We start from the raw sequence: 13,767 nt of genomic DNA, 5'->3' as shown, positions 1-13,767 counted from the left end.
GTTGGCTGCTTTGATCTTTAGCTCCAGAGGAAGTTTGATCAGGACGTAATAAATATATTTATGATTGTAGTTCAGTACAATGTTGATGTACTTGTACTTCATTTCTACGTCTCCTGGACTACATCAGAGTAAATATTACTATCTGACAGCTTCAGTTACTTTGATATATATATCAAATCAATGATGTATTATAATAGATTATAGATGCGATCAACACATTAATAATAGAATATTGATTTAGTAACTTTCTTATTATAGCACTTTTACTGAAGTAACATTTAATTGCAGGTCTTTTATATATTATAATATTTTTATTGTGTATTTCCCTTCTTATCCTGACTGAAGGAGTCCTGAACATTAACGTTATAATATAATAATGTAATAATAATATAACAGTGGAGGGCCGAGGACGGATCCCTGTGGTTCTCCCACAGAACATTGTTCTCTGAAACCAGATGTGTTATAAACCAATAAAAAGAGTGAAATCAATTTCTCCTTCAATAATAATTTATTCATCATTTTAAACAAACAGGTCATATATTACTATACATTTATATTTATATATTATGTTCCTTTAAATATTCAGCGTGTAACTCCATTGCGTCATCAGTAACACGTTACAACATGACGTCCCATGTCTAGTTACTGACGTCACGGACAGGTGAGTGGAACACCAGCAGAGCGTCGCGTGCAGCTCCTCAGTTCATCACGTGACGTTCTCTGTTCTCACGACACGTCATTCAAAATGTACCAGTTGCAAATCCAGTATCTGAGTCCACCCGGACCCGAGTCCACCCGGACCCGAGTCCACCCGGACCCAGTCCACCCGGACCCGAGTCCACCAGGACCCGAGTCCCCTGCAGTCCTCCTCCCCTCTAACGGGAGGCTGGTCCGGTATCGGTACCCCACGCAGCCCTGGTCCAATCAATGAACCAATCGGGCAATAGAAGGTCTGGTCCGGTCCGGTCCGGTCCGGTCCGGTCCGGCTCTCCACTCACGCAGCCGCTCTGCGCCCCAGCAGCGGCCGGCTGTGTCTGTTGGCTCGTTCTCTCCGCTGCGCAGCGGTTCGGTTCGGTTCGGTTCGGCTCGGTTCGGCTCGGCTCGGCTCGGCTCGGCTCAGCGGCCCTGCAGCTCCAGACACGGGACCCACTGGTTCCGGCAGCGGCTCTCCTCGCAGAAGCTGCTGACGTCACGCAGCGCCGCGGACTGCGGGGGCGGCACCGGAGGACTCTGCGGAGACATTACGTCACGGTCATTACGTCATCACGCCATCACGGTCATCACATCATAGTGCGGGCTCATTGCGTGCATCAGGACACCACATGGAGGAGAGGAGGCGGACTTACGGTGACCAGGATGCAGTGCAGGTCCCGCGGCTCGCTCCCGGTCCCGTGCGGGTCCTGCGGGTTCTGGTCCAGCAGCTGCGCCAGGACCTGCAGGCCCGAGACCCGCAGGATGTTGATGTCGCTGTCGCAGCAGAAGGCCTGCAGCAGCGTGAAGTGGATCTGCAGGGCCACGTCGTCCAGGTCCTCCTCGTCCGTGGCCAGGACGCACAGGACCACGCTGTCCGGGTCTCTGCATGGGGGCAGGGAGGACCGGGTCAGGCATGTGGTCTCGCGTTACGTCATCACTTATTATTATAGTGCATGGATCACTTACACGTTCATGAGCTTGGCGGACTCGTAGACCCCCACCGTGAGGGAGTCCTGCTTCTGGGCCGCGACCAGCAGCTCCTCCAGGGCCTGCGTCACGGTCTCCATCCTGCGGGGACACGCGCGTTAGACCACGACCCGCATTGTTATCACACTCTGACGTCACAGAAGGCCTTCTCACCGGGTCTACGGCGCGGGGGTCTATGTGCGTCATGACGCACATAGACCCCCGCGCCGTAGACCCGGTCCACAGCGTCTACATGCGCGGCAGGACTCACCTGCTGGAGCCGATGAAGTCCTCCAGAGTCATGCTGAGGTCCGTGTAGTAGTCCAGTAGATCCAGGATCAGGAGCGAGACCCGCAGCGGAGCAGCTGCAGTTTAGTGTTCGAGTCCCGGAACAGAGTCCCAAACAAGCGGTAATCCTGGTCCTGCAGAGTCCTGCAAAGGGATCGGGTCCTGCAACGTCCGGTATAAAGGGATCGGGTCTAGGTCCTGCAGAGTCCGGTATAAAGGGATCGGGTCCTGCAACGTCCGGTATAAAGGGATCGGGTCCTGCAACGTCCGGTATAAAGGGATCGGGTCCTGCAACGTCCGGTATAAAGGGATCGGGTCTAGGTCCGTGAGGATCTGTGCGCCTCTGAGCTGCAGCGCGTGAGCTTTATACGCTCCCGCAAGGGGCGTGGCCCCGCGCGGCCGCTCGGCCTCTCATTGGTCCGCCGCTGTCAATAGATTCCCCCGGACGCTGCGCTCATTGGCTGAGCGCGCCGCTGACAGGGGGGAACACACGTGGTGGGGGGGGGGTAGGACAATCCCCCGCTTCCTCCTCCTCCTCCTCACACCTTCCAGATTTGTTTACTGAGAGTTCTTTCTGGAGGAATCATCCACACACACACACACACACACACACACACACACACACACACACACACAAACACACAAACACACGTCTTAAGTCATGTCTAAAGGAGGTCTAGTTCCTGCAGGACCGGGACCGGCTGGAACCAGACCAGGTCCCGGTCTGGCCCGTTGAGCAGCCGCAGGGTGAAAGGTTCACACGGGGACCGGGACCTGGACTGGGACCAGGACCAGACCCGGTGACCCGGTGACCCGGTGACCTCACGGACATAGAACATAAAACAATTATTGGATGCAACTTTGTTATTATTATAAATCCATGCAGTCATGTCACTGCTTCTGATGAATACATGATGCATATTGACCAGGTCCTGAAGGATCCACTAGAGCCCCCACCCATCTAGTGGATCCTTCAGGACCTGGTCAATATGCATCAATCATATATTCATCTTCCACATGAATATGAAGCTGATCAATCATTTAATCATTAATTCATTAATTCATGTATTCATCCTGAAGGAAACGTTGAGATTTCATTCATTAATTTTTTTCGTTTGATCTTAAAGTCTTAAATTTCATGCTTCTTTGATTTTAATAAGAAATCACACATGAATGAAAGATTCTTGAAGTTATTAACACATTAAACAAGTTATTGTTTATTTGACTCATTCATCACATTGTAATCAGATTATTCAGATTTCATAATAATATATGAAGCAAAGAAGCTTTTTGTTGAAGTGGAAAAATAAAATCCTCCTCTGGTCCTCTGCTGCCTCCTGGTGGTCTGATGCGGTAAGTACAGGATATAATATATTATATATTATAGATGTAATGTATTAATATACTACAGGATATAATATATTATATATTACAGATATAGTATATTTATATATTACAGATATAATGTATTGATGTATTACAGGACATAATATATTATATATTACAGATATAATGTATTAATATATTACATGATATAATATATATTACAGATATATGTATTAATATATCACAGGATATAACATATTAAGTATATTGCAGGAAATAATGTATTAATATATTACAGGATATAATGTATTAATATATTACAGGATATAATGTATTATATATAACAGGATATAATGTATTAATATATTACAGATATATGTATTCATGTTTTTAACATACAACATTTAGATTTAAGGTGCTTTTAAGGTATTATAATTTGATTTCAGGTGTTTTAAGGAACTATATTGAAGTTTAAAGGTTTTAAAAGTTGAGTTCTTAAATCATAAACAAAGATGATTAAGTATTACATCACTTTCTTTCTGTGGTTCAACAGAAGTTCTTAATTTCATTGATTCTATTAAACATAATTAATTGTTTATTCAGCTGATAATTTGGGTCTTTTCATAATAAAAGTTGATGAATGAGCCTTTAGAAAGAAACAAAAGAGCTTTAATGTGGATCAATAGTTTATGATGAATGGCCTTTAAGGGAAGATTGATTACTGATGAGGCTCGTTGGCAGCCAATCACAGCGCTGATCACATGACCCCCCCTAACCCCTGGGATGCCCCTCCTCTCTCCCTCCTTCTGCTTAATGGGTCGTGGCTATCTGGATCATGGACCATGCATACTACTCATTATATGAATAATTCCTGTCATATTCATGTAATGTGCTGTAACTCTGTTACGTTGTTCATTCTGGTCACATGACATCTATTCTTCTGTCCATCCAGGAGAGGGATCCTCCTCTGTTGCTCTATGAAGGTTCTTCCTGTTTTCCCTGTGAAAGGGTTTCTACTCTCTTTATTTGGGGAGTTGTTCCTGATCCGATGTGAGGTCCTGGGACAGGATGTCATGTTACATATTGTAAAGCTCTGAGGCAAACTTGTATTTGTGATGTTGGGCTATACAAAACAAACTGAATTGAATTGAATGACCACATGATCACATGACCACATGGTGCTGGTCACATGACCTCGTGCCGCTCTGATCAATCAAAGTCATTGATCTCATGAAGTTTATTTTTAAAGCATCCAGATTCGTTACGTTTGAACAACAAAGAAATATTTGAACAATTAGGAAGTTATTCAAAGTTCTGAATAACTTTTATTCAAGTTTCATGTGAAACTGATCAGTGTTGATGAAAGATACAAGAAGATCAATAAAATATGTTTAATAAACACAAATGTTGTCTATGCAGAATAGAACGACTGTTTGCTTTTTTCTTTTATTTTCTTGAGTTTTCTTATGTTTTCTTTTCTTATGTTTCCTTATGTTTCCTTAGCATTTGCAGGATTTGGTTTGAAACTGCTTGTTCATGATGAATCATATTGGAACGTTAATATAATATAATATCAAATAATAAAATCTTTCTTCTTCCAGCAGGTGGAACTCTTTCTTCATGTTCTACATGATGACTAACGTCTGTGTATTAAGAATTAATAACACACTATTCTCATGTTGTGCCAAATGTATTCATAATGACAGGGTGAACACTGACTCCTCTGGTTGTATAGAAGTCTATGCTTCATGTGTTAAAGCTGCATTCTCTCTCCTGACCACCAGGGGGCGACTCCTCTGGTTGTATAGAAGTCTATGCTTCATGTGTTAAAGCTGCATTCTCTCTCCTGACCACCAGGGGGCGACTCCTCTGGTTGTATAGAAGTCTATGCTTCATGTGTTAAAGCTGCATTCTCTCTCCTGACCACCAGGGGGCGACTCCTCTGGTTGTATAGAAGTCTACGCTTCATGTGTTGAAGCTGCATTCTCTCTCCTGACCACCAGGGGGCGACTGGTGTTTTAATGTACCGATATAAGATAAACACGTTAAAAATGAATTAGGACACAAAACAAATCTATAATTTCTAATATTTAATTCAAGCTTAATATTGTTTTATGACCAAACTCTCCATATAAAGTTTATGTTCCATAACTTTATTTGTTTGTTAAAAGAATGACAGAAAGTCAACGTACAGTTTGAGGACTGAGACGTTTTATTAAGCAAAGAGTACAAGTTCAGGTAGCAGAGGATAAATACTTCATCATCATCATCATCATCATCATCATCATCACATTTGTCTGGATCACTGGTTGGAAGAACAGAAGTGAAACTTATCCGTTATTTTCTGATCTAAACGTGAACAGGTTAAAACCTCGTGACCAAAATACTGACGGAGAGAAATATCCAATCGAGCTCCGATGTGTTCGAGGCCGCGTGGAAACTGTGAATGTTGGAGTTGGAGCTTCATTCCAGCCTGAAGCTGTAAAACTGTAAAGGAGAAACGACATAAATATCTCAGCGGCCATCTTGAAGCAACGCGTGTCTTTATCCAGTGTGACTTCAGAACATACTGAGAGAAGAAACACTTCATGAACAAACACTCAAACGCATTAAAGCTGCTTTAAACCACCAGCTCTCTTTACCGGGTGGTTTCAGCGCTCTTTAACATAAAGCTGTCAAAGGAAACATTTACATCTTAAAGCGGCGTCTTGAACCTTTTGGGAAAGACTTTCTTCTTCTTTGGTTTCCAGCTGAACTCCAGAAAGAAATAAAAACTGTTGGAAAAGGAGCTTCAAGTAAATCACGTTTATGAAACGAGGCGAAAGTTTAAGGAACAGTTTGACTGCTTGGGAAATCTGAGTTGGATGAGCCGAGTATGAAACTACACCAGGTGAAGGTTAGCTTAGCATAAAGGCAGCATCAAACGTCTGTTTAGTTTTAGTACACATAAAAGGAGCAGTGTGTTGTGTTTAGTGCCCTCTAGTGGTGGAGCTGCAGACTGAACATCCCTCAGGTAACGCAACAACGAGAAGGTCTCTTTACGGTGTGTCTGGGCTACCGTAGCTACGCTAACAAATTTCTTATTTTCAGGTGATTAAACAGGAATGAAAACATAGTTATGAATATTATATTACATTCCTGATAATAGATCCCACTGAATGCTGCACACTGGCCCTTTAAACACACGAGAAATAATAATTCAGGAGTTTAGAGTTCAGGCTAGCTTTAGCCACAGCTAGCTTTAGCCACAGCTAGCTGCTAGCGTTCATATTAAACTTATGGGGTCAATAAAGCAAATTAAAGGATTTCCCAAAATGTCAAACTTTTCTTTAAATGTGAAACTGGCAGTCGGACACGGACACACACACACACACACACACACACACACACACACACACAGCATCATTCCTGGTAGATTTCTTTCTTAATAAATGAAATAAATCACGATCATCTTTAAAGCTTTCATAATGATTCAGAGGAATGTAGTGAAGACAGAAATGAGACTCAGTGCCACTAATGTCTGATATTCAAGAGGAGATCAAACAAAACACACAAACTCTCTGAAGGTCTCAAACCTGACGGAACAAACTGAATTCCATCTCAGAAACATAATAAAACCGTCGTGGAATGTCTTGAAGACCTGATGACTGAGATCTGGAATAAAAACATTCCAGGAAACCAACGGGAGGAATTCCAGTTCTTCAATCTTCAAAGCCTCAAAAATATCTTGAGCTTCAAAACGTCCAAAATATAAAAGTACCGATTCGTCTCTTTTATAGAAGAATCTGCTAGAAAAGTTCAATAAAATGAGACTTTGTTTTTACTAAAAACTATTGTGCAAATTGGAGTTTTGAGCGTCGGTGGAGAGGCGTCACGGGACGTCATGTGATGTCACAGGACGATGTCACATGACGTCACAGGACGGCGTCCGGCGGCGTGCCCGTCCTCGGCGCCGGACGCACCACGTGGTCCGGGTTGCTGCAGTATCTGACGCGCTGGGCGTCTCCGCCCGGCGGCAGCGTGAGCTGGACGCTGGCCGCGCTCAGGACCGACGTCTCTGAAGTCTCTGAGGCCTCGGGGGGTTCCTGGGGGTCTCTGCCGGCTCGAGGCGGCGGCTCCGCGGGGAGCGCAGCGGCGTCTTTGGTGAAAGGAAGCGTGTCCTTCTCTGTGGCGCCCGCCGCGTACAGACCGGCTCTCTGCCGGGCTTCATCGGGGCCTTCGAGGGACGTCTTGCCGAGGGACAGGAAGCGAGGCTCTGGGCGGACCCCCGGCCCCGCCTCCACCCCGCCGAGGTGCAGGATGTTCCTGCGGGTCTCAGCCGGGAGCTTATCCAACTGCCTCCCCACCTGGATGGGGCTGGGGAACAACGAGCCCTGACACGCCCGGTAGAAATACCTGGAGAGGGAGGCAGAGCCAGAGGTCAAGAAGAGGCAGAGCCAGAGGTCAAGAAGAGGCAGAGCCAGAGGTCAAGAAGAGGAACGAGGCTGAGCCCTCGTCCAGGCTGAGCCAGCAGTCGTACCTGGGCAGCAGCGCGGCTACAGGCGTGAGGACACACAGCAGGTAGAAGAGCGGGTCCTGCAGCAGCCTCTGCATGCTCCAGTAGGGGTTGGACGGGGGGAAGCAGGACGGACAGGAGGCGTTGTAGCACAGAGACACGCTGAAGAACAGCGACACACTGAAGCACACGGACAGCCAGTTCATCCACGTCTGCAGGGACACGACATCAATAGCAATAATTATACTTGTGTGGACGCTTTAACTCCGTCTTTATTCACGTCGTCGGTAAACAAACCTTCATTCAGATTTTAAATTGAAGTGAAACTCAAATAACGACAGACTAATCATGAAAGTAAGTCTTTAGAATGTCAACAGACATTAAATCTCATTAAATCTCAAGATAAAATAAATATATTCTGTCCCTTGAAGCTGAATAAAACCAATGGACATCAAAGGTTGGATCACACAACATACTGTGAATGGAGGCTGGTGTCACCCTGAGTTAACAATGTGAATTCTATAATAACATCACACACACACACACACACACACACACACACACACACACACACACACACACACACACACACACACACACACACACACACACACACACACACACACACACACACACGTCTCAAACTCCTGTAAATGACTTTCACAGCCGTTTACCCAGCATGCACGAGTCATGAATGTTTACTGCTGCTCGCTGTGAACACGGACAGGAAGCTGCTTAGTTAAAGGACATCTGTGGGGTCAGGAATTTACAGCCTCAGCATTAATGGAAAAGATTCAATGCAGGGTCATACATCTAAAAAGGCTGTTTAAGAGAATCTGAGGGTAAAACCACAGAAACACACAAGGATGTTGAGATCCGAGATGAAGAGTTAAAGAGATGAAGAGTTACAGAGATGAAGAGATGAAGAGTTACAGAGATGAAGAGTTACAGAGATGAAGAGATGAAGAGATGAAGAGCTAAAGAGATGAAGAGCTAAAGAGATGAACTGGCCCTGCTGATACAACCATGGCCCTGCTGATGCAACTGGCCTGGAGCCGTCCTGCCAGCTGCCATGGCCCTGCTTTCTCCTCCCACTGCCCCTGGGATGCCCCTCCTCTCTCCCTCCTTCTGCTTAATGGGTCGTGGCTATCTGGATCATGGTCCATGCATACTACTCATTATATGAATCATTTCTGTCATATTCATGTAATGTGCTGTAACTCCGTTACGTTATTCATTCTGGCCACATGACATCTATTGCTTCTGTCCGGGGAGAGGGATCCTCCTCTGTTGCTCTCCCTCAGGTTTCTTCCACTTTTTTTCCCTGTGAAAGGGTTTTTACTATCTTTTTGGGGGAGTTTATCCTGATCCGATGTGAGGTCCCGGGACAGGATGTTATGTGTACAGATTGTAAAGCCCTCTGAGGCAAACTTGTATTTGTGATGTTGGGCTATATAAAATACACTGAATTGAATTGAATTGAAGAGTTACAGAGATGAAGAGTTACAGAGATGAAGAGATGAAGAGTTACAGAGATGAAGAGTTACAGAGATGAAGAGCTAAAGAGATGAAGAGCTAAAGAGATGAAGAGCTACAGAGATGAAAAGCTACAGAGATGAAGAGATGAAGAGCTAAACAGATGAAGAGCTAAACAGATGAAGAGTTAAAGAGATGAAGAGTTGAAGAGATGAAGAGCTAAAGAGTTGAAGAGTTACAGAGATGAAGAGCTTAAGAGATGAAGAGCTAAAGAGTTGAAGAGTTACAGAAATGAAGAGCTAAAGAGATGAAGAGCTACAGAGATGAAGAGTTACAGAGCTCAAGAGATGAAGAGCTAAACAGATGAAGAGCTAAACAGATGAAGAGTTAAAGAGATGAAGAGTTGAAGAGATGAATAGCTACAGAGATGAAGAGATGAAGAGCTAAACAGATGAAGAGTTACAGAGATGAAGAGCTTAAGAGATGAAGAGCTAAAGAGTTGAAGAGTTACAGAAATGAAGAGCTAAAGAGATGAAGAGCTACAGAGATGAAGAGTTACAGAGCTCAAGAGATGAAGAGCTAAACAGATGAAGAGCTAAAGAGTTAAAGAGATGAAGAGTTAAAGAGATGAAGAGTTCAAGAGATGAAGAGCTACAGAGATGAAGAGCTAAAGAGATGAAGAGTTACAGAGATGAAGAGCTTAAGAGATGAAGAGCTAAAGAGATGAAGAGCTACAGAGATGAAGAGCTAAAGAGCTAAAGAGATGAAGAGTTGAAGAGCTACAGAGATGGAGAGATGATGAGCTAAAGAGATGAAGAGCTTAAGAGATGAAGAGCTACAGAGATGAAGAGCTACAGAGATGAAGAGCTAAATAGATGAAGAGCTACAGAAATGATGAGCTAAAGAGTTAAAGAGATGAAGAGTTGAAGAGATGAAGAGCTACAGAGATGAAGAGCTAAAGAGATGAAGAGCTAAAGAGTTAAAGAGATGAAGAGCTACAGAGATGGAGAGATGATGAGCTAAAGAGATGAAGAGCTACAGAGATGAAGAGCTAAATAGATGAAGAGCTACAGAGATGAAGAGCTACAGAGATGATGAGCTAAAGAGTTAAAGAGATGAAGACTTGAAGAGATGAAGAGCTACAGAGATGATGAGCTAAAGAGTTAAAGAGATGAAGAGCTACAGAGATGGAGAGATGATGAGCTAAAGAGATGAAGAGCTTAAGAGATAAAGAGATGAAGAGCTAAATAGATGAAGAGCTACAGAGATGAAGAGCTAAATAGATGAAGAGCTACAGAGATGATGAGATGAAGAGCTTAAGAGATGAAGAGCTACAGAGATGAAGAGATGAAGAGCTAAATAGATGAAGAGCTACAGAGATGAAGAGATGAAGAGCTAAATAGATGAAGAGCTACAGAGATGAAGAGCTAAATAGATGAAGAGCTACAGAGATGAAGAGCTGAAGAGCTACAGAGATGAAGAGCTACAGAGATGAAGAGCTAAATAGATAAAGAGCTACAGAGATGAAGAGCTAAATAGATGAAGAGCTACAGAGATGAAGAGCTAAATAGATGAAGAGCTACAGAGATGAAGAGCTGAAGAGCTACAGAGATGAAGAGCTACAGAGATGAAGAGCTAAATAGATAAAGAGCTACAGAGATGAAGAGCTGAAGAGCTAAATAGATGAAGAGCTACAGAGATGAAGAGCTGCATCTGGTCCTCACCCAGGTCTTGGTCTCGATGCCCAGGTGCAGCAGGATGGTGAGGAGAGCCAGGGTGGTGATGGGCGTCCCCCATGTGAACACATCCACGTCAGAGTCAGCGTAGGCCTGAGGAAGAGGAGGAAGAGGAGGAAAAAACGTTAAACGCAAACGCAGATGAAGAGCTGAAGAGATGAAGAGCTAAAGAGATGAAGAGCTAAAGAGCTGAAGAGCTGAAGAGATGAAGAGCTAAAGAGATGAAGAGATGAAGAGATGAAGAGCTAAAGAGATGAAGAGCTGAAGAGATGAAGAGCTAAAGAGATGAAGAGCTAAAGAGATGAAGAGCTAAAGAGCTGAAGAGATGAAGAGCTGAAGAGATGAAGAGCTAAAGAGATGAAGAGATGAAGAACTAAAGAGATGAAGAGCTAAAGAGATGAAGAGCTAAAGAGATGAAGAGCTGAAGAGATGAAGAGCTAAAGAGATGAAGAGCTAAAGAGATGAAGAGCTGAAGAGCTAAAGAGATGAAGAGCTAAAGAGATGAAGAGCTGAAGAGATGAAGAGCTAAAAAGATGAAAAGATCAAATTATTTTAGTGAGAATATGTAAACTTAAAGTAAAAAAAGGTAAACCTAAAAATGAAGAAACTTACAAAGTAAGAAGTAAAACTCACAAAGTAGGGGATGAAGAAGCAGACCAGACTCTGGTAGAAGGCGTCCATCATGTTCATCCAGAACATGTAGGGCTTGTACTCCTGAGGACAGACAGCTGCTTTAAAGAGAACCTTCAAGAGAACATTTAGAACCTCTCTGCTCACAGACATCCACTAACTCTGATGTAACTCTCGGGTCACATCAGAGTTAGTGGAGGAGTCTGGAGCGTCCAGAGAGATAGTTTGTGTTGTTGGTGAATCTGAACTAACGCTTTCAAACACCAAACTGTTATTAAACTGGTTATGGAGACAGTTCTGTTGATGAGCGATGTGAATAAAGCCCTAAGGGAAGGACGCGTCCCACAGGAAGCTCAGCAGCCAACAGGAAGCCGGACCTCAGAGTTCTGGCCGCTCTCGTACAGCTGAGGCAGCTGCTGCAGCGTCTCGGCCGACACGTCCCGGTCCAGAGTGCCGGTGACGAGCTGCGGGAAGGCGGAGAACATCAGGTTGAAGAAGACCAGGTACCACTGGTCCATCATGGCGGAGCCGGAGAACCCGCAGTAGAACTGGTACCAGAAGACGAGCGCCACGAACATCTGAGGGACAGAGATGAGGTCACACGGGGAACCTGCCTCTGCATGCTCTGGGACACGGGTGTGAAACTGTCAGAGTTATGAAATGCATTCTTGAGTTATGGACAAAAACATGAGTTGTGTGAGGTCACAGTGACTTTTGACCTTCACCACAAACCAGTTCGTCCACGTGGACATTTTGTTCCAAATAGTGAGATATATATATATCTATATATATATATATATATAGATATATATATCTATCTATATATATATATATATATCTATATATATATATCTATAGATATATATATATATATATATCTATAGATATATATATATAGATATATATATATATAGATATAGATATATAGATATAGATATCTATATCTATAGATATATATATATCTATATCTATATATATATATATATATAGATATAGATATAGATATCTATATAGATATAGATATCTATATCTATATATATAGATATCTATATAGATATAGATATCTATATATATAGATATCTATATCTATATATATATATATAGATATAGATATGTATATATATAGATATATATATAGATATAGATATGTATATATATCTATATCTATATAGATATATAGATATATATATCTATATATCTATATATAGATATAGATATATATATATATATATATATATATATATCTATATATAGATATATAGATATATAGAACAAACGTTTCCTGGTCGTCTATATATATACATCTATATATATATATATAGATATATAGATTTATAGATATCTATATCTATATATCTATATAGATATATAGATATCTATATATATATATATATATATATAGATATCTATATATCTATATATATATATATATATATATATATATATATATATACATATATATCTATATCTATATATCTATAGATATCTATAGATATCTATATATATATATATAGATATCTATATAGATATCTATATATATATATATATATATATATATAGATATATATAGACGACCAGGAAACGTTTGTCTTTGTTGTAGTTCTCTTTCTGTCCACAAGAGGCTGCAGAGCGCCTCCAGGTCATCCTGTTCTCTTCTTTGTTTCAAACACGACGTACACATTTTCTGTTAAGTTATGGAAATGAATTAAACTTAACAATATTGTGTTAAATTACGTAAATTAATTAAACCCACCTGGAAGAGAACATGGACGCTGTTGGTCAAGCTGCTGCAGCGCCTCTTGTGGCCGAAGTGAGTATTACAACACACATTTACAAAAATTATCCCTAATGCCAAAAAAAACTAAAATGCCAATTTTTTTAGGGAATAATCCAGATTATTATCCTTTGATTATTTTTTTATTTTATTTCTCCGCCTCTTAACTTATAAACAGAGGGGAGGGAACTATTTAAATCAGACTTGAACTACTTAAACCAGGTTTACGGCTTTAAACCAGATTTACGGCTTTAAACCAGGCTTAAGGCTTTAAAACAGGCTTAAGTCTTTAAACCAGAGTTAAGGCTTTAAACCAGGCTTAAGGCTTTAAAGCAGGTTTAAGGCTTTAAACCAGGCTTAAGGCTTTAAACCAGAGTTAAGGC

At 42.1% G+C, this 13,767-nt stretch overlaps 2 protein-coding genes across 2 annotated transcripts in view; both read right to left on the bottom strand.

Moving 5' to 3' along the window:
* Positions 1-535: 535 nt before the first annotated feature.
* On the bottom strand, positions 536-2,151 carry LOC306739326 (growth arrest and DNA damage-inducible protein GADD45 beta-like). The gene is made up of 4 exons (XM_079221319.1): positions 1,931-2,151; positions 1,660-1,761; positions 1,347-1,575; positions 536-1,230 (listed from the first exon to the last, which is right to left on the bottom strand). The coding sequence occupies exons 1-4, from the start codon at positions 1,960-1,962 to the stop codon at positions 1,117-1,119; spliced, it is 477 nt and encodes a 158-aa protein (XP_079077445.1). The 5' UTR covers positions 1,963-2,151; the 3' UTR covers positions 536-1,116.
* A 5,036-nt stretch (positions 2,152-7,187) lies between these two features.
* atp10a (ATPase phospholipid transporting 10A) overlaps positions 7,188-13,767 on the bottom strand; it is a gene marked incomplete at both ends in the record, with an annotated part of 31,568 nt that continues 24,988 nt past the window's right edge. Inside the window, 5 exons of the mRNA XM_079220880.1 lie at positions 7,188-7,668; positions 7,793-7,980; positions 10,969-11,073; positions 11,614-11,694; positions 11,988-12,188. Of these exons, the coding sequence (XP_079077006.1) occupies positions 7,188-7,668; positions 7,793-7,980; positions 10,969-11,073; positions 11,614-11,694; positions 11,988-12,188 (1,056 nt within the window). The remainder of the gene's footprint in view (positions 7,669-7,792; positions 7,981-10,968; positions 11,074-11,613; positions 11,695-11,987; positions 12,189-13,767) is intronic.

This window comes from Taurulus bubalis, assembly GCF_910589615.1.
Source record: "Taurulus bubalis genome assembly, chromosome: 7".
Lineage (NCBI taxonomy): Eukaryota > Metazoa > Chordata > Actinopteri > Perciformes > Cottidae > Taurulus > Taurulus bubalis.
Note: the sequence above shows the minus strand (reverse complement) of the source record. Positions and strands in the feature narration are given on the sequence as shown.

What these genes read in the sequence shown, in the direction of transcription:
- LOC306739326 (XM_079221319.1), bottom strand. Translation starts at nt 1,962, where the DNA reads ATGACTCTGGAGGACTTCATCGGCTCCAGCAG. An exon ending in GACTTCATCGGCTCCAGCAG is followed by an intron (nt 1,762 to 1,930) that starts GTGAGTCCTGCC and finishes GTGTCCCCGCAG; the next exon opens with GATGGAGACCGTGACGCAGG. An exon ending in TCCGCCAAGCTCATGAACGT is followed by an intron (nt 1,576 to 1,659) that starts GTAAGTGATCCA and finishes GCCCCCATGCAG; the next exon opens with AGACCCGGACAGCGTGGTCC.